This window comes from Zootoca vivipara, chromosome 9 (assembly GCF_963506605.1).
Source record: "Zootoca vivipara chromosome 9, rZooViv1.1, whole genome shotgun sequence".
In the NCBI taxonomy this organism is placed as follows: Eukaryota; Metazoa; Chordata; class Lepidosauria; order Squamata; family Lacertidae; genus Zootoca; species Zootoca vivipara.
Window position 1 is genome coordinate 70,695,759 of NC_083284.1, and position 25,800 is coordinate 70,721,558.

Sequence of the window (25,800 nt, forward strand, 5' to 3'; positions counted from 1 at the left end):
CAAAGCAGAGTCACACCTGTGCAAATTGAACTCTAAATTACTACTTCACCACAAATGCTGGGTTGTGCTTCCCCCATTTGATCTGTGCACTGGGGGGGGGGTCACATTATGGAAAGGGAGAAGTTGTTGCTAGGAGTTTGTTTTTTTAATGGGCTAGACTTGAAAGATATGACTTGTGCTGGGAGGTTCTTTTGAAATAATTTACTTATGAAAGTGTAACGGTGAATTTTTTGTGTGTGACAAATACTCAAATTAATGTTTTGGTGCTTTGAGATATTTCCAAGCAAATAATCTAACCATGCAATAGTATTCCCTGACAACAGGGCAGCACTAAATGTTTGCAGCATTCGATTTTTTGATACACACACACACACACACACACACACACACACACTCAGGGGAAGAGGGAGAACTGTAAACAGAACTTGATTCTCCCCCCCCTCTTTTTTGCAGGGTGGCTGCAATTCATAGCATTTTCTTCGAAACCTTTTTTCTTTTTCTTTTTTTGCTGTGATCTTTAGCAATGACTTTCTCAAATAGCAACTCATGTAAATAGACACCAAATCAAGATAAGGTAGCATCCACTATGGCACCTACAGAACTGCAAGCTGTCTAGGAAAAAGCTCTGTGCCATATTCCATGGGCATCCCCACCACTACCACTGATGTAGACAACTTTTGCAACTGAGAGCTCTAGGTTTAATCAGAGGGAATGATTAAGGAAAGTTCTTGCTGAAGTCACCTTGTCATCTCCACCGTGTCTGTTCGGTTCTCTTTTCTAGTTCTGCTGGAAAGGAAGAAATGCCAAACATTGTGCTTCTGCTTTGATGCCATGGGCCCACACATTCTCTTCTGTCAAATGAACATTGCATAGAATTTGGCTTTTAGTGCCAGTTGAGAAGAACACAAGCCCGAAGCTGCTTTTCCCCCCATTCATCATAACCCCCAAGCCCCTAGTTCTACATCCTTCTGATATTTTGCAGGTTTTATTTTTCTGGCTGCACCTCTGTGATATGCGCCATTTTAATAATAAAATTGCCGCCTGCAAAACTAGATGGAGGGGGAGCAAATCCATTTTTAATGATTCCCCCCTCTTATGTTTTTAGCTGTTCTTATTTTATCTGTAAGCTGCATTGAGTCCCTGTCAGGGAATAAGTAAATAAAGTATAAACAAGTAAATAATAAATAAAATCATACACTCCCACCAACCTGGCACCAAAGCCCTTGGACCTGTTTGTCTGTAATTTGGCATACACTATTCACTTAGGAGGGGTTAATATGCCTGCAAATTTCATGCATTTCTGTCAGATGCGGGGAAAATATGGCCATTTTTATTTTCCCAAAGTGACTGGGATTAGCATGAAGCTTCATTTTTTCTGAATCTGGATAGACCCTGAGCCAAGTTGGACAGCCTCCAAATCATTGCAGGCAAAAGCTTACTCTATTCCAAAGCACCAGAGTAAGTCTACAGTGCCCACTTACCTGGGAGTAAACCCCAATGAGACTTACTTCTGGGTAGGCATCTATGGGATTTCATTGTAAATGCTGTGGAACAGGCACCCCCAAACTTCGGCCTTCCAGATGTTTTGGACTACAATTCCCATCTTCCCCGACCACTGGTCCTGTTAGCTAGGGATCATGGGAGTTGTAGGCCAAAACATCTGGAGGACCGCAGTTTGGGGATGCCTGCTGTAGAAGATAAACTAATAGCTTTATAAACCTTAGTGACTTCACTATATGCTGTCTTGTAATCTTGGGAGATGTCATTTTTTATTACAGCTTCCCCCAGTTCCTTTCTAGTCCTGTTCTATTCTATTCTACACATATGTGATTTAAAAACAAAAACACCACCTTCAGTCCACTGGGGAAAAGGCACACCAAATCCAAAATAGCTTGGTCTGCGACATATGCTTTCATTTAGCAACTCAGGTTATTGTTGGTTCCGAGTAGCAGATAATTCATTCTCCTCTTGCCTGTCTGCTGCCCTGAATTGTAAGGAGTCAAAGCCTATTGGAAACCAACCGTTCTTCAGTGTTGCCCATCATATGTCTATCTAGATCTATGGCTTCGTAATAAATAAAGGCAGAACTCTGTGGTATAAGAGTTTTTGCTGCCAAGAACAGTGGGCTTCTGTGGAGTTGTCCCTCCTCCTGCATAGTCCTACTCATATCATGTTTCAATTTCAATTTCAATTTATTATTTATACCCCTCCCATCTGGCCGGGTCTCCCCTGCCACTCTGGGCAGCTTCCAACACACATTAAAATATCACAGATTAAAAACTTCCCTAAACAGGGCTGGCTTTAGGTATTTTCTAAATGTCAGGTAGTTGGTTATCTCTCTGACCTCTGATGGGAGGGTGTTCCACAGGGCGGGAGCCACTACCAAGAAGGCCCTCTGCCTGGTTCCCTGTAGCTTTGCTTCTCGCAGTGAGGGAACCGCCAGAAGGCCCTCGCCGCTGGATCTCAGTGTCCGGGCTGAACGATGGGGGTGGAGACACTCTTTCAGGTATACAGGACCAAGGCCGTTTAGGGCTTTAAAGGTCAGCACCAACACTTTGAATTGTGCTCGGAAATGTAGTTATGTGGTCCCGGCGGCCGCTCCCAGTCACCAGTCTGGCTGCTGCATTCTGGATTAATTGCAGTTTCCGGGTCACCTTCAAAGGTAGCCCCACGTAGAGCGCATTGCAGTAGTCCAAGCGGGAGATAACCAGAGCATGCACTCCTTTGGTGAGACAGTCTGCGGGCAGGAAGGGTCTCAGCCTGTGTACCAGATGGAGCTGGTAGACAGCCGCCCTGGACACAGAATTAACCTGTGCCTCCATGGACAGCTGTGAGTCCAAAATGACTCCCAGGCTGCGACCCTGGTCCCTCAGGGGCACAGTTATCCCATTCAGGACCAGGGAGTCCCCCACACCCGCCCGCCCCCTGTCCCCCACAAACAGTACTTCAGTCTTGTCAGGATTCAACCTCAATCTGTTAACCGCCATCCATCCTCCAACCGCCTCCAGGCACTCACACAGGACCTTCACTGCCCTCACTGGTTCTGATTTAAACGAGAGGTAGAGCTGGGTATCATCCGCATACTGATGAACACCCAGCCCAAACCCCCTGATGATCTCTCCCAACGGCTTCATATAGATATTAAAAAGCATGGGGGAGAGGACAGAGCCCTGAGGCACCCCACAAGTGAGAGCCCAGGGGTCTGAACACTCATCCCCCAACACCACTTTCTGGACACGTCCCCGGAGAAAGGAGCGGAACCACTGTATAACAGTGCCCCTGAGTGTTCTGAGTTTCTCACAAATCAACAGGGCTGTCTCTAGGCCCAGGTCCAGTGGCGCGTGGCACCAGGGCGCCAGGCCACCATGGGCGCCGCTGCACCCGCTGCGCCCGCTGAGAGGCCTAGATGCAGCCCTAGGCGCATCTCTCAGCTGTTCAGTCCGCTCTCTGGAGGGGCGCGGGCCTGGGGCCGCCTCCGCCACGTGCATGCGCGTCGCAACAGGGGGCGGCCAGGCTGGATGGCGCAGGGTGCCGGCCCTCCAGGCGGCAGCCATGCTGCACCCGCCCGCCATGCCGGGAAATGAGGCGGGGGGCACCAGAGGGATCTGTCGCGCCAGGGCGCCAGGCATGCTTAAGACGGCCCTGCAAATCAAAACAGATAAAACCTAATTCTCAGCATAATGACATGTTGCAAGCTTAACAGGTGCCCTTTGGGGTATGCAGGTTGAGTAATAACCCTTTTTGTTCTTACAATAGACAATTTCACCTTAGTGGATCTAGCAAAACAACAGGGCTACATCATGGGTCGGCAAACTAAGGCTCGGGGGCCAGATCCGGCCCAATTGCCTTCTAAATCCGCCCTGCGGACAGTCCGGAAATCAGCATGTTTTTGCATGAGTAGAATGTGTCCTTTTATTTAAAATGCATCTCTGGGTTATTTGTGGGGCATGCCTGGTGTTCTTACATGAGTAGAATGTATGCTCAGGGCCGGCTCTAGGGGAAGGCTGGGTGGCGCGGGGCTGCCAGGGGGGCGCCGTGTGCTGCGCCCGCCCACCAGTCGCGGCAAGAAACGGGGTGGGGGCGCCAGAGCGATCTCCGCACCACGGCGCCAGGGCGTCCGACATGCTTAAGACGGCCCTGTGTATGCTTTTATTTAAAATGCATCTCTACGTTATTTGTGGGGCATAGGAATTCATTCATCCTCCCCAAAAATATATATATAGTCCGCCCGCCCCCAACAAGGTCTGAGGGGCAGTGGACTGGCTCCCTGCTGAAAATGTTTGCTGACCCCTGGACTACATCTGCCCTGCACTTGCATTTTAGATTTTGCCATTTGGAAGATTTCCTGTTTGAAAGAGACTTAGCAAACATAAGTGGGAATAAACCCACTTACCCAATAGAAAAGGCTATTTTGTGCATTTTTGATACTTCCTGATGGCATGTTCACCATGCCAGTTCATCAGTTGACGAAAAGTATTACTGTCTCTGAATGTGCAGAGTGTCTGTTCCGGAAATATGATACATTTTTTCCCATTGCATTATAGAGTATTGCTGCAGTACTTTCCTTTTCCAGAATATGGTGATGCAACAAGCCAGATTGCATGTATAATAAGATTATTTACTCCCTGAAAGGGTAGCTTGTTTCAAGCACTTGATTATTTCTCTCAGTGCTATTCTTTTTTAAAATAAAAAAGATCACACAATACTGGAGGTTAAGTCTTTAATGGGTTGATTTGTCTGAATGTCAGTATAAACTGACATTTCCCGAAACATAAATCCCCCTTGGAATTGCCTTGCTATATCTGCCTTTTTGGGGCAAGCACACAAATAGGGCACGAAGGGACAGCCATTCTCTGTTTTCATACCAGGTATTCACACGTACAGTTATTCTGAACATGGAAGTTCAGTTTTGTTACCACAGCGAATAGCCATTCATAAACCTAATCCCTCAAAAGGAATCAATTCCTCTTTTTAAAAATCATATCGATTAGGCACTATTGCATCTTGCGAGAATTAATTTAAGTATTCATTGTTGAAAAAGTACTTCGTTTTTTCTGCCTGTACCATTTCACCAGTTGATCCCAAGCTGTCATTTTAGTTTACTAGTGAGCATGCGCACAGAATTACATGCACAGAGAATTTCAGGCGATATTTCAGAGTGCTTTGAGAGATTTCATATAGCGCCGATTCAGGATTTTGTTTTTGGTTTTTTTAAAATGAAACCTGGAACCATCTTTCTTGCAGAAAGCTCAGATGGATTCCAAGTTGGAACCTAAACAAAAATGTAAGCTAATTAATAAGGCACTTACAAAACTGGTGTTGTGTTCTGAGTATCAAGTAGATTTTCTGGCAAGAAACTGGATGAATATCATTAAATAGAAAACACATTGCTCCTCACGCCAAGCCTTCAGATCTTGCTGCCTGTTTAAACACACATTGTTCCAGAGGTGGAATCTAGCCATTCTCCAAAATGATATGAAGCAAGCACTGGCGCTCAAGCCAAGCCATATCAAGAGATATGTGAAGCAATGATCGGCAGGAATATAGTCCAGGCTGCTGTCTCAAATTTTGGGATAGGCCCCAAAGTTTTCAGTTCACGTGTGATAAAGGATAAGTTTCAAAGGCTTGCTGTTGGATGTACTCAAGATTGAATTGCAAAACCAAAACCAAACTAAAGCAAAAACATTTTTTTAGAGCATTTGTTGTAGTTGCTTTTTTAAAATATAGATACTATACTTCTATGAACCGTTGCTCTTGACACAAGTCAGTCAGTTACCCTTTTTAAAAGTAATGTTATTGAGACCTTTGGCATGCGTATTTTACCACAAAACTAGCTCTTCTTACACATCGGGCACTGAAATAAAGTTTACATATGTATACCTCCCCCAAACCCAGTGCTTATTAAAATCAATAATTTGTGTCTATTCTTAACAAAACATAATGATAATTCTTGAAATAGTCTGGCCGTTTTCAACAATGCAAGAGCCAAGTTAAGTGGAACAGAAGCATAGAATCGTGGAATTGTAGAGTTAGAAGAGACCTCCAAGGGTCATCTAGTCCAACTCCTTGCAATGCAAGAATCTCAGCTAAGTATCCATGACAGATGGACATCCAACCCATGAAGGACACCCATGATCATATCTCCTGCCTTTAAAACAGAATAGAAGAGCACTTTGATACACAGTGCTAGGACAAGAGGCACTTAATATTGTTTTCCCATGTCATTTTTGTGATAAAAATTGCCATTCTCTCCCCAGGATTATTATTATTTATTTGTGGGGCAAATCGTACAGATACAGTGGTACCTTGGTTCTCAAACAGAATGTGTTCCAGGAGTCTGTTCGACTCCTAGAACCATTCGAAAACCAAAATGCGGCTTCTGATTGGCTGCAGGATGCTCCTGCAACCAATCGGAAGCCATGCTGGATGTTTGGCCTCCGAAAATTGTTAGAAAACCGGAACACTCACTTCCGGGTTTCAATCGTTCGGGAGCTGATTTGTTCGGGAGCCAAGGCATTCGGCTTCCGAGGTACGACTGTACCACCAACAAGCGTTGCCCCTCACATAGTAGTCTACTCAAGAAATGACCGAATGTGACCTTAATGTTGTCTTAAAGACCTTTTGCCTTGGCCTCATCCAAGGGGGAACAGCCTTCTGCCTGATGCACACTGGAAACATATCGCGAAAATTGTGCTTTGCGCATGCGCAAAATGGCATTTCGGGTTACAGAACAGATCGTGTTCGTAACCCGAGGTAACACTGTACATTTAAAGTCCCCAGTTGTTACCCATGACTCACAATGAGAGCATGATTGCAGTAAAGAGCTCTTAAAGAGGCAACTTCTCAATATTATACATTAAGCTGAAATTGCAAAAGAAAAAAAGTGTGGGGGTAACTTAACAGTTTTAACAGTCAGACTTTATATTGCACCTGTGGGCCAATTCAGCAGTACAGAGTATTCCTGCATTATCCAGCATTCAGACATTTCGAAATACGGTAACAATGAAAGCCAGCATTTCTCTAAAAATCCTCTAAATTATTTTTATTTGAAGAAAATTCATGATAGGAAATAAAAAGGGAAAAAATTAACTAAATGGAATTTTTACGGAAGAAAAACTGACGTGTAGTAGATGTCAAAGGTCACTGGTCACTTCTACTCTCCTGACCCTTCTGTCTAGTTCCTTCTGATCTTTCTTTCCTTTTGTCCTCTGCTTTAAATGCATTTTTAAACTACTTTTCAAAGTATTAATTTTTTGGTCCATTATTTCAACGTTTGAGAGCAGGAGTGTGCTATATGAAAGGAGTGTTGCCATGGTAATATCTCATTATTGCTGAAATGGAAAATAATTACTTTGCCAAAATCCCAGGTAACCTGTCAGTGCCTGAGTTGAGGATGCCTGGGGGGGAAGGCTTGATTCTTTTTTGGAAAAGTGGAATTTTAAAAACCATCTTTCCTCCTTATAATTATACTCCCCACCCACCCACCCTGGTTTGGTTTCCTACACCATTTGGCTCCGAATGCCATTTGGCATCCTGGCAAATATCAGAACATATGAGAATAGGCCTTCACTACCGAACTTTTTGCAGTCAACTGGCTTCAGTCTTCTTCTTCTTCTTCTTCTTCTTCTTCTTCTTCTTCTTCTTCTTCTTCTTCTTCTTCTTCTTCTTCTTCTTCTTCTTCTTCTTCTTCTTCTTCTTCTTCTTCTTCTTCTTCTTCTTCTGGATGCCAAAAACATCTGATTAAAAATCTGGGATGGCTTTCAAATTGCAATAGAAAATGGATGTTTATACTTTTTCCATGTAGAACTTTATAATTGAATTACTACACTTTCCAGCCACTAGAATTTTTATATTTATACATAAATGAAAGCAAGAAATACTGTACATGACTTGACCAGAAGCCATGTGAGTTTTGTTTCCCCTGGGGCAGAAGTTCTCAAAATCTGCTCCCCCACCATCACTTGAAGGCTGCTGCGGGGTTCAGCAGACCACATACCGTCCGTCCTGATTTTCCCTTTACAGGTAGGTAGCCGTGTTGGTCTGAGTCGATCGAAACAAAATAAAAAAATTCCTTCAGTAGCACCTTAAAGACCAACTAAGTTTTTATTTTGGTATGAGCTTTTGTGTGCATGCACACTTCTTCAGATATGTATCTGACGAAAATGTGTATCTGATGAAGTGTGCATGCACACGAAAGCTCATACCAAAATAAAAACTTAGTTGGTCTTTAAGGTGCTACTGAAGGAATTTTTTTATTTTGTTTTGATTTTCCCTTTGCATCAGTCAAACCTGTGCCATATTACAGAGATCCTGAGCTGTAAGCCAGGGCCTTTTTAGGCTTTTTGATGAATTTGATCTTTGTCCTAATGAACTTTTATCTTAATTGTGAGGGTGTGTGGGTATGGTATGGAAACAAATCAAGAGCAGTAGCAAATACATATACTTTTGACTCTTCCACAATCACAGTTTGCTAACCTCTGCCCAACAGTTCTCTTTTTTATTTTATTTTATTTTATAATAAATATTTTTATTGGTTTTGACAAAAACAAATCCAAAATAAGAGAAAGAAAAAAGCTTTTACTGTATCCATATACGAGACTCTCTGAATCTCGCGACTTCCAATCCTCCAGCCCCCTGCATGGGCCCTCCAAATAATTCTTCTGAAACTACATCTCATTACATTCTCCACATTTTCCATATCTCTAATTTGTCCATATTTTTCGTTTCTTTGCCAGTTATTTTTACAGTCCATCTAATGTTGTTTTTGTTTTTGTTGTTTACAATGGTCTCCTAAGTAAATTAGAATTCCCCCCCCCATTCTTTTTAAAAGTCCTCACTGTATCTTCTGGGTTCCTGAGTCTCCCAGCCAGTTTTGCTATTTCAGCATTCACTAGCAGGGTTTGACTAAAAACATTTACAACAAAACAATTGTAGAAAATATAAATATGAGGTTAAAAGGATAAGAAAAATTAACAATGGTTAATTTAAAGATTTAAAGACTTAGGGACAGATAACAACCAGGACAAGTTAATATGTTACAAACCAGAAAGGGAAGTTGGGGGAAGTCGTGGGGGGGTGGTGGCTGGGAATTTATTTTGTGGTTATACTATAATAAGATGTAATCTTTTTAAAGATGAAAAACCCAATAAAAATTATATTAAAAATACATAAAATTATTTTTATGTTTTCACTTTTTATGTGTAAGCCACCTTGAGTTCCATCATGGAAAAAGGGGTGCAAATAAATACAACAACAACAACAACAACAACAACAACAACAACAACAACAACAACAACAACGTCTGAAGCAGATTTGGCGGAGTGGGCGGTTTGTTCTGCCAGGCAACGTTGGATATCACTGCTTTTTTGGGGGGGGCACAGGGGTACGCATACCCCTAAACATTTTGTGAATCGAAGTTTGGCCTCATAGAGGGGCAGTATTTCAATATGAGTAGGGAAAAAAATCCTAAACATATTTTTTTAGAAAATAAAGTGCTGGATATCAACCATATACTTTGTGTTGTGTGTGTGTGTGTTTGTTTGTGTTTTGGTATCTCAAAAGTTGGACTGACAGTGCACTGTCCAGATTTAGAAAGTTTATGCTTTGGAGCTTATCTAGGGTTGCCATATTTCGAAAAGTAAAAACCAGGACAGCCCAAAATTATTGAGTTTTTTGTTTCGTTTCGTTTTTTAGTCAGACGTCAATTGAAATCCCAGTAAGATCACGACGTATCACAGCCCTAAACCGATCAGGAATTATTTCACTGTGGCTATCTTCTAAGATGGAAGTGAAATTCACAAAGGAAAATATTTGTCTGGAAATAATTTCTTCTGAAGGGTGTGTGTGTCATTAATATTCTTTTCTCAAGGGGACCAATTACTAGGGGAAATCACTGAATTTGGGATTCTAATCTTGAGATTATCATTGTAATTTACATTGTTTTTAAGTGGCGGTGGGGTGGTTAGGTCTTGGATGCAATAATTGCAGAAATATGTGGTTGGTAGTGGTAGCAATAAATAACAATTATTAATAATTATTTACTGGTAGTGATAAATAATAACTGCGGGTTATTGTTTTTGTTTGTTACTATGTTATGTATTTTTGTGTTTTTATATTGTATAATCACCCTGTGACCCTCGGATGAAGGGCACTATAGAAATTTAATAAATAAAAATAAATAATAGTACTTACGATGCTGATAACACCATTTAAAGTGTTATTACTATGTTAGTGCAGTGTTTATTCTAGTGTGATTTTACATTACCTAGTGGCAGATTACTTATAAGCATAAAATAAATATTATATAAAAATAATTATACTATTTATTTTTTAAAGTTTTTTTTAATATAAAAAAATGACTTAGAAACCTGATCTTATGCACCACAGGAACAGATCGTGGGGACAAAGTGATATGGTAGCAGTGGTGGTGTGAGGTAATTTTTGTGGAAATGGCAGCCAAGGCTACAACTGTCCAGCCTTATCAGACAGTGTTTACAATCCTGGGCAAAACACTACCGGTATGTGACCAGGCTTAGCCAAAAATTAAGCCAAACCTTGAAGTTTGTGTCTTAAATTGTGTTTTGATTTAATGCAGAATCGCTGTTTTACGGAAGGTGCTTATTTCTATACGTTTGCAAATGAGATCCTTCTTTTCAATACCCAGCCATAGTACTGAATTACTGACAACAGCTTTTCGTAATTTTTCTTCGCTGAGAATATTTTAAAAATAAAGTGCACTTGAAAAAAAGAAGAAGGCAAATTACAACTGGTTTCTTTCTGTTAAAAGAATGATTTCTTCCCTCCTAGGACAGTGACAACCTCTGGTGGGATGCCTTTGCAACGGAGTTTTTTGAAGATGACGCAACCTTAACACTTTCATTTTGTTTGGAAGATGGACCAAAGCGATACAGTAAGAGGCAAATGTATTATAATATTCACTTTTGCTTCTGTGTATTTATACAGTCTCAGAGGGCAGATGAAGCATGGCACATGTCATGTCTTTCAGTGTATAAAGGTAAAGGGACCCCTGACCATTAGGTCCAGTCGTGACCGACTCTGGGGTTGCGCGCTCATCTCGCATTATTGGCTGAGGGAGCCGGCATATAGTTTCCAGGTCATGTGGCCAGCATGACAAAACCGCTTCTGATGAACCAGAGCAGTGCACGGAAACAGCGTTTACCTTCCCACTGTAGTGGTACCTTTTTATCTACGTGCTTTCGAACTGCTAGTTTGGCAGGAGCTGGGACCGAGCAACGGGAGCTCACCCCGTCACAGGGATTCGAACCGCCGTGCAAATTAAAAGCCTGCACAACTACGTAGGATTCTGAATTGTGTGGCCAGCTTGTGAATTCTGAATTGTGTGGGCACACAGCAGGCACCCTGCTTTGGGCATTTATCCCTAACATCCATAGAATGAGCACACAATGGTGGGGCAGGATCAGCAGACACGACACAGTTGCAGTTGTGCGAGGAGGCGAGAACAACTGAAGAGGACTCTGGGCCTGTTGGGCTCTGGGGGTCAAATCCTGTTAGGCTAATGCTTGACTGACTAATGAATGTTTGGACTTGTTAAAGCTTGCCGCAGGCTATACACAAAGAATTAGTTCATTGCTAGTTCTGACACAAATGGAAGAAATGGGAGGACCCAATATAATGGCAGCGAAGAAGCAAATATGTTATTGATGGTACAAGAAGGTAGAACCCCTGAGTGAGGGGTGGCGAACCTGTGACCCCCTTGGATGTTGTTTGACTACGACTCCCATCATCCTTGACCACTGACTGTGCTAGATGGAGATGATGGGGGATGGAGGGCAATAGAAGAGCAACTTGTTGGCTACCCCTGTTCTAAATTCTGGTCAACAGATGTTGCCTGAATAATTGACCTCAAAGGAGGGAATTATGGGATATGATAATAATGAATAAATGTAACTGATATAAGTAGTTATGGAAGGGAAGGATACAATTAGTAGCTCTTGTAAGGAATAATTGGTTAACATCTTTGCTGCATTTGAATCACCAAACAGAGCCAGAATTATGGGCATATTAAATACGATTTGCTTAACTATACATTTGTATATGACACACACAAACATAAGTGAAACATTATTTCTTTAAAAAAGAAAAAAGAACAAGAACATGGAACCATCCATTGCCATTGTCGGTCCTCATCTGAACTGAGCTTCCCCAGTTAAGGAGAAAACAAAAGCTGTACAAATCACAACAACAATTTGTTCTTAGATCACCAACTCTCAAGGGGGTCTTGCAATTATTTCATCTTTCCATCAGGGCTTAGGTTTACAGGCATGCTCTGTTTTGAACTCTCCACATTTCGCAGACAGCACAGTCATTAGAAATTAGTTGTGGCGACAGGAATCTCTTTTACTCTTTGACAAATTCTTTCGTATGTAGTAGCCCTGTTTGGAAGAAGCACAGCCCTGTCCAATCTAACTGGACATTAATTGCTTTTTTTACTGATATATCTTTGCCTCTTAGACTGATAATACAACTAGCAAATTTGATATCTGACAAGTTGACTCAACCTAATTGGGACAGATCAGCCGCTACCAGTTTTGCTGGAGGCTGTAATTCAAAGGTCTGTACAGTTATCACTTGCTTTGAAACACTAGAAATAGTAATTCTGTCAACAATAATCCTTTAAATGGTGTTCAAAGTAGCTTTTCCTTTGGCTCCTCCGGAAAGAGGCAGCACTTGTCAAATAAACACCCAGAGATAACTGATAAAGTGAATTTAATGTGTGTGGGTGATGCAGTGACAGCCAGACAATACAAGAAATGTAAGAATCTTCCAAGATGTTGAACTCAAAACATGAAGGTGTTGCAGGTGGGAGAGAGAGAGAGAGAGAGAGTGAAGAAATGAGGATTGTTCCGACTGAATGTGTTGGAAAGTATTTGCTGCATGGCTTTGTACATTTTTAATCTGCCTTGTTTCATGATGTGAATAAGTGAAATACTTAAGTCATACCAACAGAGCGACCCTGCCACTGTTGCCCAGACCTGCTGCCCAGAAGGCGCTCAGCCCCTAATGCACCTAGATGCAGGCAGGCACAAGCGACCACTTGTAGTAGCTATCATAAATCTCTCATATGGGGAAAGGAGGGAGAGCTTCACTAGATCCAGCAAGCTGATCGGGTGCCTGGAGCAGCGCACGTGCCCTGCACCCAGGGGTGGGGCCAGCTGCCCGTGGGGTGAGCCAAGGCAGGACGCTCCGCGGAGCCTCCGAGGAGTCTGCCTGCCTCCTCCCACTCAGCCGCCCTACAGCTGAGGGGGAGGCGGTAGGCAAACCGTTTGGGGCAGCGCGGAACCTGCGGGCGCCCAAGCCACTGTGTCACTCCCAGGAGAGACGCGTCGCTCGGGCGTGCTGCAGGCCCCACAGTGAGTGTCACCCGGCATTTTGTCACCCCCCTCAGTGGTGACACCCGGGGTGCCCACCCCTACCGCACCCCCTTCCTCCGCCCCTGACTGGATCCTAAGCTGGACCTGCTCCCAACAAGTTGTGGGGACTCAATCTGGGCTTATTATCAGTGCCAGTCTGGGAACTGGAGTAGCAAAATGACAAGGTTTTCAGGGGGCCCTCCTGCCCTGGGGCATATGAATGGCAGGGTTGCAGATAGAATATTGGGGTGGGGGTTTCCCACCCCCCATTAAGGCCTGATACTGCCTTGACAGAATTAGGACTGCATCTTAACTTCTCGGTGGATAAAAACATTTTTATTTTTACACTTTAAATCAGGTGTTTTTTTAAAAGAAAAAATAGTACATGTTTCAAAAGGAACCGTGGAGATAAATATCATGCTATTTGGTTAAACATTATAAACGCTACAAGAACTCAAGTACAGTGGAACCTCAGTTTATGAACACCTCGGTTTACGAATTTTCGGTTTACGAACGCCGCGGACCCATCTGGAATGGATTAACCCACTTTCCATTACTTTCAATGGGAAAGTTCACTTCAGTTTATGAACGCTTCAGTTTAAGTACTCTGCGGACTGTCTGGAACAGATTAATCCACTTTCAATTACTTTCAGTGGGAAAATTCGCTTCAGTTTATGAACGCTTCAGTTTATGACACTGGTCTTGAAAGATCTACATTGGCTCCCAGTACGTTTCCGAGCACAATTCAAAGTGTTGGTGCTGACCTTTAAAGCCCTAAACAGCCTCGGTCCTGTATACCTGAAGGAGTGTCTCCACCCCCATCATTCTGCCCGGACACTGAGGTCCAGCACCGAGGGCCTTCTGGCGGTTCCCTCGTTGCGAGAAGCCAAGTTGCAGGGAACTAGGCAGAGGGCCTTCTCGGTGGTGGCGCCTGTCCTGTGGAACACTCTCCCAACAGATGTCAAAAAGGAAAACAACTACCAAACTTTTAGAAGACATCTGAAGGCAGCCCTGTTCAGGGAGGCTTTTAATGTTTAATAGATTATTGTGCTTTATTCTTCTGTTGGAAGCCGCCCAGAGTGGCTGGGGAGACCCAGCCAGATGGGCGGGGTATAAATAATAAATTATTATTATTATTATTATGAACAGACTTCTGGAACCAATTATGTTCATAAACCGAGGTACCACTGTATTGTATTTAGCATTGTGGGGTTTCTATGGGTACTAGAACCTAAGAGATTCCATTCTCTATATCACCAGCGCCTAGATCTTGTATGTTATGTTATGTTTTATGTTATGTTATGTTATGTTATGTTATGTTATGTTATGTTATGTTATGTTATGTTATGTTATGTTATGTTATGTTATGTTGTTATGTTATGGCCTTCAACTATCAGAGATCTGCAGAATACATAGTGTTTTTTTTTGAATGCCTCTGCAAATGTAATCATCATTACATATCCCCCCCTCTCTCTCCCTCACACACACACACAGCGCCAACTTAAACAAAACTTTCAGTAAAGCTCCTCCAGAGGTGAAGGGAGGGCCTGCCATCTCTCTCCCCCCCCATTTTTTTTTTTACAAGGACAACCCAACTGATGCCTGCCTCCAGGAAAATCTGAAACTTGGAGACTCAAATCTCGGGCACTTAATGTTGCACTTTGCTCTGCCATATATATTCATTTAGATAGCTGACTAAAGGTGCAAGCCAAATCCATTTTTGAGCTGGCATCAAGAACCTGGCCTGACCACTGCCGTCTGGCACAATGGGTTGCCTCTTTCCCCCTCCCACCATCTCCATGCATGGTTCGGATTGTGCCCAAACCCATCTCACCAATTCTTTTACTGACTTGCCTTCCCATGTGGAACTCTGTAAGTTGCCTCATTTGTATCTCATTGTAGAGGACTGCGAGGAATAAATTATCTTCTAATTTACCACCGTCTACATCGGATCCCTTGGAGTTAATTTTTACTGCAAGCCACTGGAAAAGTGACTATTTCAATGCCTGGATTTATCAAAAAAAAAAAATATTAGAAACAAAAGCCCCTCAGGATTGGATACCCATATTAGCTTTTGGCAAAGCACTCCCTTAACAACTCCAGATTCTCCCTGGTTAAATGGAAATAATAGTGATCCATTTCAGTGGATTGCTGGGATAAATGAGAAATTATCCCATGGCTTAGGGCAGGCAATATTTTCCTAAACAATAGATCTTAAATTTTAAATCATTGCCTAAATGCAATTTTACTTCATTTGTTGCACTCTGGTGGTTCAAAAGAAATAATTATGTATGCAAAAATGGACGGATGGTAAGGTATGGAGAAGAAATCTGCATTTGTCCCAATAATAAAACATCACTTTTCACGGGAGAAAAACATGTTAAGAGTTTCCTAATCATTGTACAATGCTAGACTCTGATCCACTGTTGACCAGGCCCTTTGTTTCTCGGAGACAAAATATTTCCAGAACAGATAAAAGAAGCAAGCTTGATTGACAGTCCTGAGCAGAGTCTCATCAGCTCCTGTGCTGACAGTGTATTGGTGTTCATTTTGCTGATGTGGTGAAGGCTGACAGGTGACTGACAGCCCAAGACTGTGGAGACGGGGAAAGATGAAGCACGCTCAGTAAGAATAATCTGCAGGGTTTGTGCAGCACTGCAGAGAAGGAGAGCTGGGAAGGCAGCATTTTCAGAGCCAGTTGGCAAAACAGAACACATGCCCACGAGTGCCGAGACTGAGAGTTTGCATAGAATTTCCTCCCACCTCCCCACACAGTTGTGTTTTGTGATTTATATTTTATTGTAGGAGCTATAGGTTATGTAACACTCTCAGTGAAACACAAACAAGATTAATAAATTGCTAGCAATGATTTCCATAACAATTGCTCAGACATTTCTGGTGATTATTTTGACTGCGCTATTAATCCACTTTCTGATTTCTGCCGCATAAGCTTGAAATTGAAACTAGCCAGTAATTGGAATCAAAATTTGGATGTGATTTCCTTGTAAAGGTGAGAATCCTGTTACACAGATACGTGTCACACACATGACCACTAAGAATGTAATGTTCCTTAAAGCACAGAGATGCTAGTCTCGATGTTTTTCATGTCACATTTTCATTGGTGCTTAGAAAATTTGTAGAGCAACATCCCCCCCCCCAAAAAAAATCTAACCCCACCATCCACAGGTAGTTAATTGGAAAGTACATTTTCTCAGTTTTCAGGATGGAGTTGAAATTCCTAGGATGATTTCAGAGAGACGTGCTTCCCACGGCAGCACATGGCAGCAGTTTCCTCTCTCTTTCTTCACTTTAAGCTGCTTTTAGGAGAAAAGAAAGAAAATCAAGTATTTTTGCTGCTGCCTGTTCTGCCTTTGGCAGCAGCCGGGTGTTTCTCGTCTGCTATTTCTGCCCTCAGATTGCCCCTGGGATGACACTATGTGATGTAGAGTTATTCTAGGGGCAGTCTGCCCAAGGGCCACTGGGCAGCCACCGCCATAAATAGCGGTAAAAATACTTTTCTTTTCTTTTCACAGTTTAAAGTGGGGGAAAAGAGACAGAGGAAACAACTGCTGTGGTAAGTTCACCTCCCCAAGCCATTCAGGGAATCCCCGCGCCCTAAGAATTTCACCGAGATTTTGAATAGTTACATTTTCAGAAACAAATGCTTTGTTTTATAATGGACAGCTGTCAATTTCATGATAAGAGGGAGTGTAATATACTTTGCATAGTACAGTGGTCCCTCGACTTGCGAACTTAATCCGTTCCGAATGCACATTCGTAGGTCTAAAAGTTCGTAAGTCGAAAAGTGGTTTCCCATAGGGGAAAAAATTGGAAAAATTCGTAAGTTGAGGAAACCGCATTTAAAACCGCCAACGGTTTCTGTTCGGATGTAGAAAAATTCATAAGCGTGCGGCCATTTGTCCCATTCGTAAGTCGAAAACATCGGATGTCGAGTAATTCATAAGTCGAGGGACCACTGTATACCCAATCATTTAGCTACAAGTCAATCAGGGCATTCAAGTGAAATATATTTTCCAGTCTTATCCTTTGTATGATGATGATGATGATGTGTGTGTGTGTGGCAAGACACAAGAACAGTTTAATGTATTTGGGTCTCAAAGCACATTCTCAATAGTACCAAAAGAGCACGCTTGCTCTTTTCTGCTGCCATGAATGTGCCGAGTGTGGTCGTGTCCAAGGGAAGGGTATCTTGAAGTTTCCCTACACAAGCCCCATATAATCGCCTGGGAGAAGCAACTGTGCCCTTGCATTGCTCCCATTCATTTCAAAATTGTGCCTTTCATTAGTTTTTGTTTTCATAGGCATGTGTGAAACCTCCCGTTTTATTTCCTTGACGAATGGCTGCATCATCACAAAGTGGCCAGGTATTGGAAGAAGCAGATTTTACACTTCCATTTGGGTGGGATTTCCCCCAGTTTCTCAAATGATCATTAGTGCCCATTCTTCCCATTTCATGGAAAGACACTTATTTTATCACACACACACCCAAAAAATCCCTGTACAGTGGTGCCTCGCTAGAGGAAATTAATTCGTTCCACGGGTCTTTTCTTATAGCGAAAAATTCGTCTAGCGAATCCCATAGGAAGGTACTGAATTTTTTTCGACTTTTTTTTTGCCCATAGGAACGCATTAATTGAATTTCAATGCATTCCTATGGGAAACCGCGATTCACTAGACGAATATTTCATGAAATGCATTAGTCTAGCGAGGCAAGCTCCGCTCGAAAATTCCTTTCGTTAAGCGGAAATTTCGTTAAGCAGGGCATTCGTTATGCGAGGCACCACTGTGTATAAAGGTAAAGGTAAAGGGGCCCCTGACCATCAGGTCCAGTCGTGTCCGACTCTGGGGTTGCGGCGCTCATCTCGCTCTATAGGCCGAGGGAGCCGGCGTTTGTCCGCAGACAGTTTGCGGGTCATCTGGCCAGCATGACAAAGCTGCTTCTGGCGAACCAGAGCAGTGCACGGAAACACCATTTACCTTCCTGCCGGAGCGGTCCCTATTTATCTACTTGCACTTTGACGTGCTTTCGAACTGCTAGGTGGGCAGGAGCTGGGACCGAGCAACGGGAGCTCACCCCGTTGCAGGGATTCGAACCGCCAACCTTCTGATCAGCAAGCCCTAGACTCTGTGGTTTAACCCACAGCGCCACCTAGGTCCATACGCATCCATACGCCGACTGGGTCCATGTACATACGCCCCTCCAAATAAACATAAAATAAAAACAGCTGTGGGGGGAAACAGCTTAATTGTGAGTGGTTTCTTATTTAAGGCACTGACACTTACAGCTTAGCTATTGCAGCAAAGAATCAACTACTAATTGGGGTACTGCATACAATTATCACCCATGTTTGTTCCCCACGGTAGTGCTTAAACTCAAATCTCTTCCACAACTGCAACCAGGCACCTTGCTGCTGTTTGAAACTGCCCGCTTACAGGTCTTCCTCTACATCCAAATCTAATTTTACTTAATGTATATATGCATCTTAATTCTGGGGAATGCAGTTGGTTGCCATCAGCGCAAAGACTGGGACTCCCCTGACAAGGTATAGTCTGGGATTTCCAAAGATCACATACCAACAGCCAACTTCCTTGCTTTTTGCGCCTGCTTCCATTGTTGGACAAAACCATTGCAAGTCTCTGCCACTCATTTTCTGTCCCTGTTATATGACAAAACTGTTATCTGACATTCCTTGCATAATTTTCTAGACAAAAATTGCATTTGCCAGAAGTAATAAATTGCTACTGTTTCCAGGGATAGGCTTGTGCCTGTTCCTTTTCATTTCAGCAAAGTCCCAATAATTAAACATCACTCAATAATTACTACATGGCAGAATAATTCCTCCTTTTCTACTTTTTTGAGGCTATTTTCTTTGTGTTCCTACTTATCCTCACCCCCCATTTCTTTTTGCCATGTTTTGAGATAATTGCTGTGCCGTCTGTGTTATGCGGCGCATGCATAAAGCTGGAGTCTTTGAAAGCCATAAAAAAAGAAAATCTGAGTTTTCTTGACCCCTTGCTGTTTTAGCAGTTGCCTCTTGTAGTAATCATATTACAAATCCATCTATAGTGTTTATTTGTTTGAAACATACTGCTAGTTCCTTCCAACCAACAGAATCTAAGTGTGCCAGGGCATTAGAAAAGAATTACGCGTGATTGCCTAGCTGTTCTGATTCCCACATTGGCTCCCGGTATCGTGTTTTCTAGCTGGCAGTGTACCCCATCATTTGCCCTTGAATGGCTACACAGTGCCTACCCAACGCCTCCCCCTTAAGGCATTCTCTAAGTTATACATGAATTAGTTGGCCTTAAGTTGCTGTATGCTGTGAGTGCACATGTTCAAATGGATTTGTTGAATGATGGGCAAGACCATGAACTTAATGCACGAAGTAGCTAGGCTGCCACTTTCCCAATCAAATTATGCTAATAGGACTCAGCAAGGACTGATGTCTTGGGGTGGGGAGGGGTGGAGTTGGCAACAAGCTGCCTGCTTTGTATACCCAGGGCAATAGCCCCCTTGGTCCCTTCTGGCTACGGAAGGAATCTTGCTACTGAAGGAGCTAAAATTGGGCATTTATTGGCTTGAAGAAGCTGGGCTCATAGTCATCAGTTGTGTGTAGGGAGTTTGAGCAAAATGGTAAATTAAAAGTCCCCACTTCCCTCTTACAGGAGCAGCTTATGGCTTACACTGGTCATATGCATGTGTGTGTGTGTGTGTGTGTGTGTACTCTCTCTCTCTCTCTCTCTGTGTGTGTGTGTGTGTGTGTGTGTGTACACATACACAAATGTTGTACACACACACAAAAATATCCTAAAATATACATACATACTGTAAGAGAGAGGGCTTGCAGAGAGCAGCCCACTCTGCTTACTTCTACCAGGTGGGAGAGCAGCAGCGAGAGCAGCAAGTCTGGGAGGGAAAACCAGGAACAGGAAGTGGTCAAGAAGGGTCCAGGGCTCTGCAGAGTCCTGGAGGCTCAGCTCCAGGCTGGGAGCAGGGAAGCAGGGGAGGAGCTAGCTTCAGCAGGGGCTGGAAAGGAGGGAGGAGGTTGAACGGCACCTCAGGAGCCTGGTTTGGGACCACAGAGGACCCATAGAGCAAGGAGGGGCGTTTGGATGCCCAGTCTTAAAAGGGGGGTCAGAGCCCACGAGACGCCATTGTGGGCTTCTGCCCCATGCAGAGCAGACATGATTTGAGACATCTCACCACTGTATATAGCATGCACAATAAAACTCTGAAAAATCCAGAGGATGTGTGGAGTGCTTACTCGGGAGTAGCCAACACCCATCTGTGACACATACATATTATTATTCTTTATTGAATTTGTCTATTGCCCTTCATCTGTAGATCTTAGGGCAGTTCACAACATAAAAATACAAGATAAAAACACAAAATAAACAACAGCAACAATAACAAAACAAAGCAATCCACCCTCATACATACATATGGATTGTTTATTTATTTTGTTGTTGTTTAGTCGTTTAGTCGTGTCCGACTCTTTGTGACCCCAAGGACCATAGCACGCCAGGCACTCCTGTCTTGCACTGCCTCCCGCAGTTTGGTCAAACTCATGTTCGTAGCTTCGAGAACACTGTCCAACCACCTTGTCCTCTGCCGTCCCCTTCTCCTAGTGCCCTCAATCTTTCCCAACATCAGGGTCTTTTCCCAACACACCTTATTTATTTTAGTAAAGGAAATAATGTGTGTTCCAGTTTTTTGGAAGCAATATTTATTGAAACTGTTCAAGAGAGGAGGGTGGTACATTACCAACTTGTTTCTCTCTCCAACACACCTTTTCCCTCACTCGGTTCACTATAGTTACACAACCACACACATCCTTATAATATTGCAGTATGCCATTGCAGTGACCGAGTATCAAGATTCTAGTACTTGGATTGATTTCAGAGTTGAAATTTCAAGGCGAAAGAAAGGGTTGAATCAAGCCTAATGATAAAACAAAAACAAAAAACACCCGACACAGTTTTCTCCACATCGAAAAGATGGTTGTCATTGCGTTGAGCAGATATCCTTTGTTGAGCTTTCTAGTTCTTTGGGGGAAAACAACTGTTTCAGTTTCCAATAAAGGGGGAATTCAGCTGGCATGGGGCAGGGAACATTTTTCAGCCCAAGGAACATGTTGCCTTGTGTTCTGCCGTCTGAATGCCAGCGATGGGCAGGGTACAGACCAATTTGGACAAAGCAACAGGTGTAGCTGTTGCCTTTTCAAGAGGCCGCATTGCAGCCGCATGTTTCAACGCTGCCCACAACTCTGTCCAAGCAAATGAGAGGCATTCAAGAACACTTTCCAGCCAGGCAAATATATTCACGGAGGGTACAGCACGAGGGGCCTCAGTCCACTATCAACATGTCAGCTGTGTTCCTCCGATTTTGGCAGAGAACAGAGGCCAAAATTTCCAGGCACAATCCATGCTGGGCAAATTTGGTGTGGCCCACAAAGCAGCAACTGGGGCAATTTTCCTCCCACATCTCAGCTCCTGTGGTGCCTCATGGGAGGGAGAGGAGGGAAGAAGTCTTTATAATGCTCCCCCTTCAAGAGTTCGGGGTCATTTTGCCCCGCAAGCTTCCCACTCACCCACTCTTGGGTTAGAGCTGTCAGTGAGTGATCTGGGTCACTGGTTGACAGGGCTGGAAAGAATCCCCCCCCCTCAACCTGATTGGCCCTTGGTTGGGTGGGGCTGTTTTATAATAATTCTTATTAAGTTTTCAATTTCACATTTCAAAATAAACGTTTTACAAACTTTAACATATCCAATGACTTCCCTTTCCAGGGTTCATTTTATGTATCTTACGTTCCTGCATATTTTACTATAACCATTCAAATCCGTTTCCCACTTTTACATCCATCAAAAATTATTTACCCTGTTGAGTTTATCTTTCCGCTGCCAGCGTTTTCAGCTGGGGCTTTTTCGCCTCAGTGAAACTTATGGCTACCTTTTCATAGCATCATAGAGTTGGAAGAGACCACAAGGGCCATCCAGTCCAACTCCCTGCCAAGGAGGAAACACCATCAAAGCATTCCTGACATATGGCCATCAAGCCTCCGCTTAAAGGCCTCCAAAGAAGGAGACTCCACCACACTCCTTGGCAGCAAATTCCACTGCCGAACAGCTCTTACTGTCAGGAAGTTCTTCCTAATGTTTAGGTGGAATCTTCTTTCTTGTAGTTTGAATCCATTGCTCCATGTCTGCTTCTCTGGAGCAGCAGAAAACAATCTTTCTCCCTCCTCCATATGACATCCTTTCATATATTTGAACATGGCTATCATATCACCCCTTAACCTTCTCTTCTCCAGGCTAAACATACCCAGTTCCCTAAGCCGTTCCTCATAAGGCATCGTTTCCAGGCCTTTGACCATTTTGGTTGCCCTCCTCTGGACACGTTCCAGCTTTTCATTCATGTGGTTGATATCTGTGGGAAAGAAGATGCAGGATTAAATAAACCTCTGTTCTGATCGAGCAGGGCTTTTCTAATACTCCTGGATTTTCAGGCACACTTGCTTAACACCCAGGTCCTCACTGCGAGAAGCGAAGTTACAAGGAACCAGGCAGAGGGCCTTCTCAGTGGTGGCACCCACCGTGTGGAACACCCTCCCATAAGATGTAAAAGAAATAAACAACTATATGACGTTTAGAAGACACCTGAAGGCAGCCCTGTTTAATGTATTTTTAATCTTTTGTTGGAAGCCGCCCAGAGTGGCTAGGGAAACCCAGCCAGATGGGCAGGTATAAATAAATTATTATTATTATTATTATTATTATTATTAGTCAGGATCTGAGCTTCAGGACACCTTGAAATTCTCTCCTGACTGGCGAAAATAAAGGTCTGTACTACCAATGACCTGGATACATGACCTGGAAGCTATACGCCGGCTCCCACGGCCAATAATGTGAGATGAGCGCGCAACCCCAGAGTCGGTCACAACTGGGCCTAATGGTCAGGGGTCCCTTTACCTTTACTACCAACGATAAATTGTTGTTGCTGCTGCTGTTGTTACAATTAATTTATTAACTGCATTCTAAACCACCACCTCAAGGTGATTTACACATAAGGTTATTAAAAACAGTTTAAAAACACCAAAACAATAAATAAATTTAAAACAATCCTGAAACTGTAAAAAGTGGACACTCGTGGTAAAGACTCATATATCCAGTTGGGAAAGCCTGGAAAGACAAAAAGGTAGTCGGTGCCTGTTGTAGCTCATAAAGGTTTTTAAGAAAAATGAAACACTAAAGAACTGTTTATTTAATCTCACACATTTAAAGCAAATTATATTTGCACTTGCAACCAGATGCCCCGGGGCGTTACTGCAATACATCACACATTTGGGTTTCATTTATTTACATCTAACGCAGTTGACAAACAGATCAATATTTTGGCTATGTGTGACTTTTTCACATTTCAAATACCTCTTTTTAGATGTATTTCTCTTTCAAATACAAAATAAATACATCAGTTTTACAAGTGTGGCTTCTTATGTTCCGTCAACGTGTCCATACAATTATTATTTTTTACCTCATCAAAAGGTAAAACTCCCTAAAGAACGACAGCTGATTTTTACTGCAGACCCAAGGTGTGTAGCTGCTATATGAATAACAACAAAAAATAGGTCCCCAAGACCAGATAAAATACAAACAGATATTACAAGAATAACAGGAGGATGAGACTGAAGTTATCAGAGGACAGAAAGCAAACAGTGCTAGTTATTTAATAGGCCGTGGACTTGGATATATCAGGTGCTTATTAGAAGTGTTTTTTATAGCCATTGCAGCAGAGCAAAGTTGTAAAGAGGGAGCTTTCTGAAGAATATCAAAGTGGCGCTGTGGATGTTTAAAGGGAATGCCTCCCATTACAGGTTGCAGTTGGGGATGTTGTTCATTGGCTTTCTTAATTGCTCTTCTCATCAATGTGGATTCTGCAAAGACACAGAAGCCCCGGACAGACATTGAAAATGGGAATGCAAGGGAAATGAGGTTATGTCTGCTAGTGTACCCCACCCAACCTGTGCATAGGACACTTTGTGTGTACAGCCTCTTGTACAAAGTCCCTGCATACGGATCTTGAACACGTCAGTTTTGCTGGGTACAGATCTTTGCTGACATGGCCTACTACGCGCTCTGAGCTGTATATTCAGGGGTCCTTGGATGCATGGAAGTCAGGGTTAGAAGTGCAAACTCATTCCACTCCCCATCCTTCTGCATTTATTTGTACCATGTGTGGTGTTTTACCTCTAGGGGACCAGCAAGGGTTAATTAGTAAGGGAGAGTGACGAGCCAATAGGAGCTCAGTAGGCAGAAGCAGGGAGGATATAAGGGAGAGAGTCAGAGAGTTGAGGGAGAGAGGGTTAGAATACAGTGGTACCTCGGTTTATGAACACAATTGGTTCCGGAAGTCTGTTCATAAACTGAAGCGTTCATAAACTGAAGCGAACTTTCCCATTGAAAGTAATGGAAAGTGGATTAATCTGTTCCAGACGGTCCGCGGAGTACTTAAACTGAAGCGTTCATAAACTGAAGCGAACTTTCCCATTGAAAGTAATGGAAAGTGGATTAATCCTTTCCAGACGGGTCTGCGGAGTACTCAACCTGAAGTGTACTTAACCCGAAGTATGGGTGTAATTGGTTCCGGAAGTCTGTTCATAAACTGAAGCGTTCATAAACTGAAGCGAACTTTCCCATTGAAAGTAATGGAAAGTGAATTAATCCGTTCCAGATGGGTCCGCGGCGTTCGTAAACCGAAATTCATAAACCGAGGTTCCACTGTAGAGCTAGAGAGGTGAGCTATTGTGCTGAGTCTGAGAGAGAATTAAGAAGGGGATTTCAGAGTCAGGAGGACGTTGGGGGAACTAGTAGGAAAGGATAAGTTCAAGCAAATGTACCTGAGAAACTCTGAAGAATTTATTTGCTTGTGAGATCATCTTAAATAAACTTAATTGTTTGGTTTACCTTTCACCTGACTGGGATCCAATATATGTGTACCAGTACAGTTACTGGTTGGTGGCAACAAATGAGTATAAAGGTGTGGGAGGCTCTGAGTCAATAGACCGTGAAACGTCCGGGGGCCCTTTGCCGGTTTATCACGCCACACCATGATTAAACATCTTCACAATCATGCTGATTCTGATAAGATGAAAATATTCTGAAGTTTCAGATTCCTGACCTTGCATGCTTCTAGCTCGTCAGGGTAGATGACTAGTTAGGCTGATCTTCTATTTCCAAAGACAAAACCACCTTTCGATGACCTCTTCAGGGCTTTTGTGGCTGTGACAAGATGAACGAGGCGGCCAGCTGAAACACAGAGCACCCATAACTCCAGAAAAAACAATTTACAAAAAGGCAAAGTAATATTGATAGGATGTGCCATAATTTTGAG

At 43.0% G+C, this 25,800-nt stretch overlaps 1 protein-coding gene across 6 annotated transcripts in view; it reads left to right on the forward strand.

Annotated features, from left to right (window-relative positions):
* Positions 1–25,800, forward strand: part of LDB2 (LIM domain binding 2) — a 194,191-nt gene that overhangs the window by 64,664 nt on the left and 103,727 nt on the right. For 5 of the 6 annotated variants that reach the window (XM_035112350.2, XM_035112352.2, XM_035112354.2 and 2 more), the window contains exon 2: positions 10,807–10,909. In XM_035112350.2, the coding sequence (XP_034968241.2) occupies positions 10,807–10,909 (103 nt within the window). Of the gene's footprint in view, positions 1–10,806; positions 10,910–12,537; positions 12,593–16,924; positions 16,966–25,800 lie in introns of those variants that run through there. The other variant, XM_060278984.1, reaches the window with a different exon arrangement.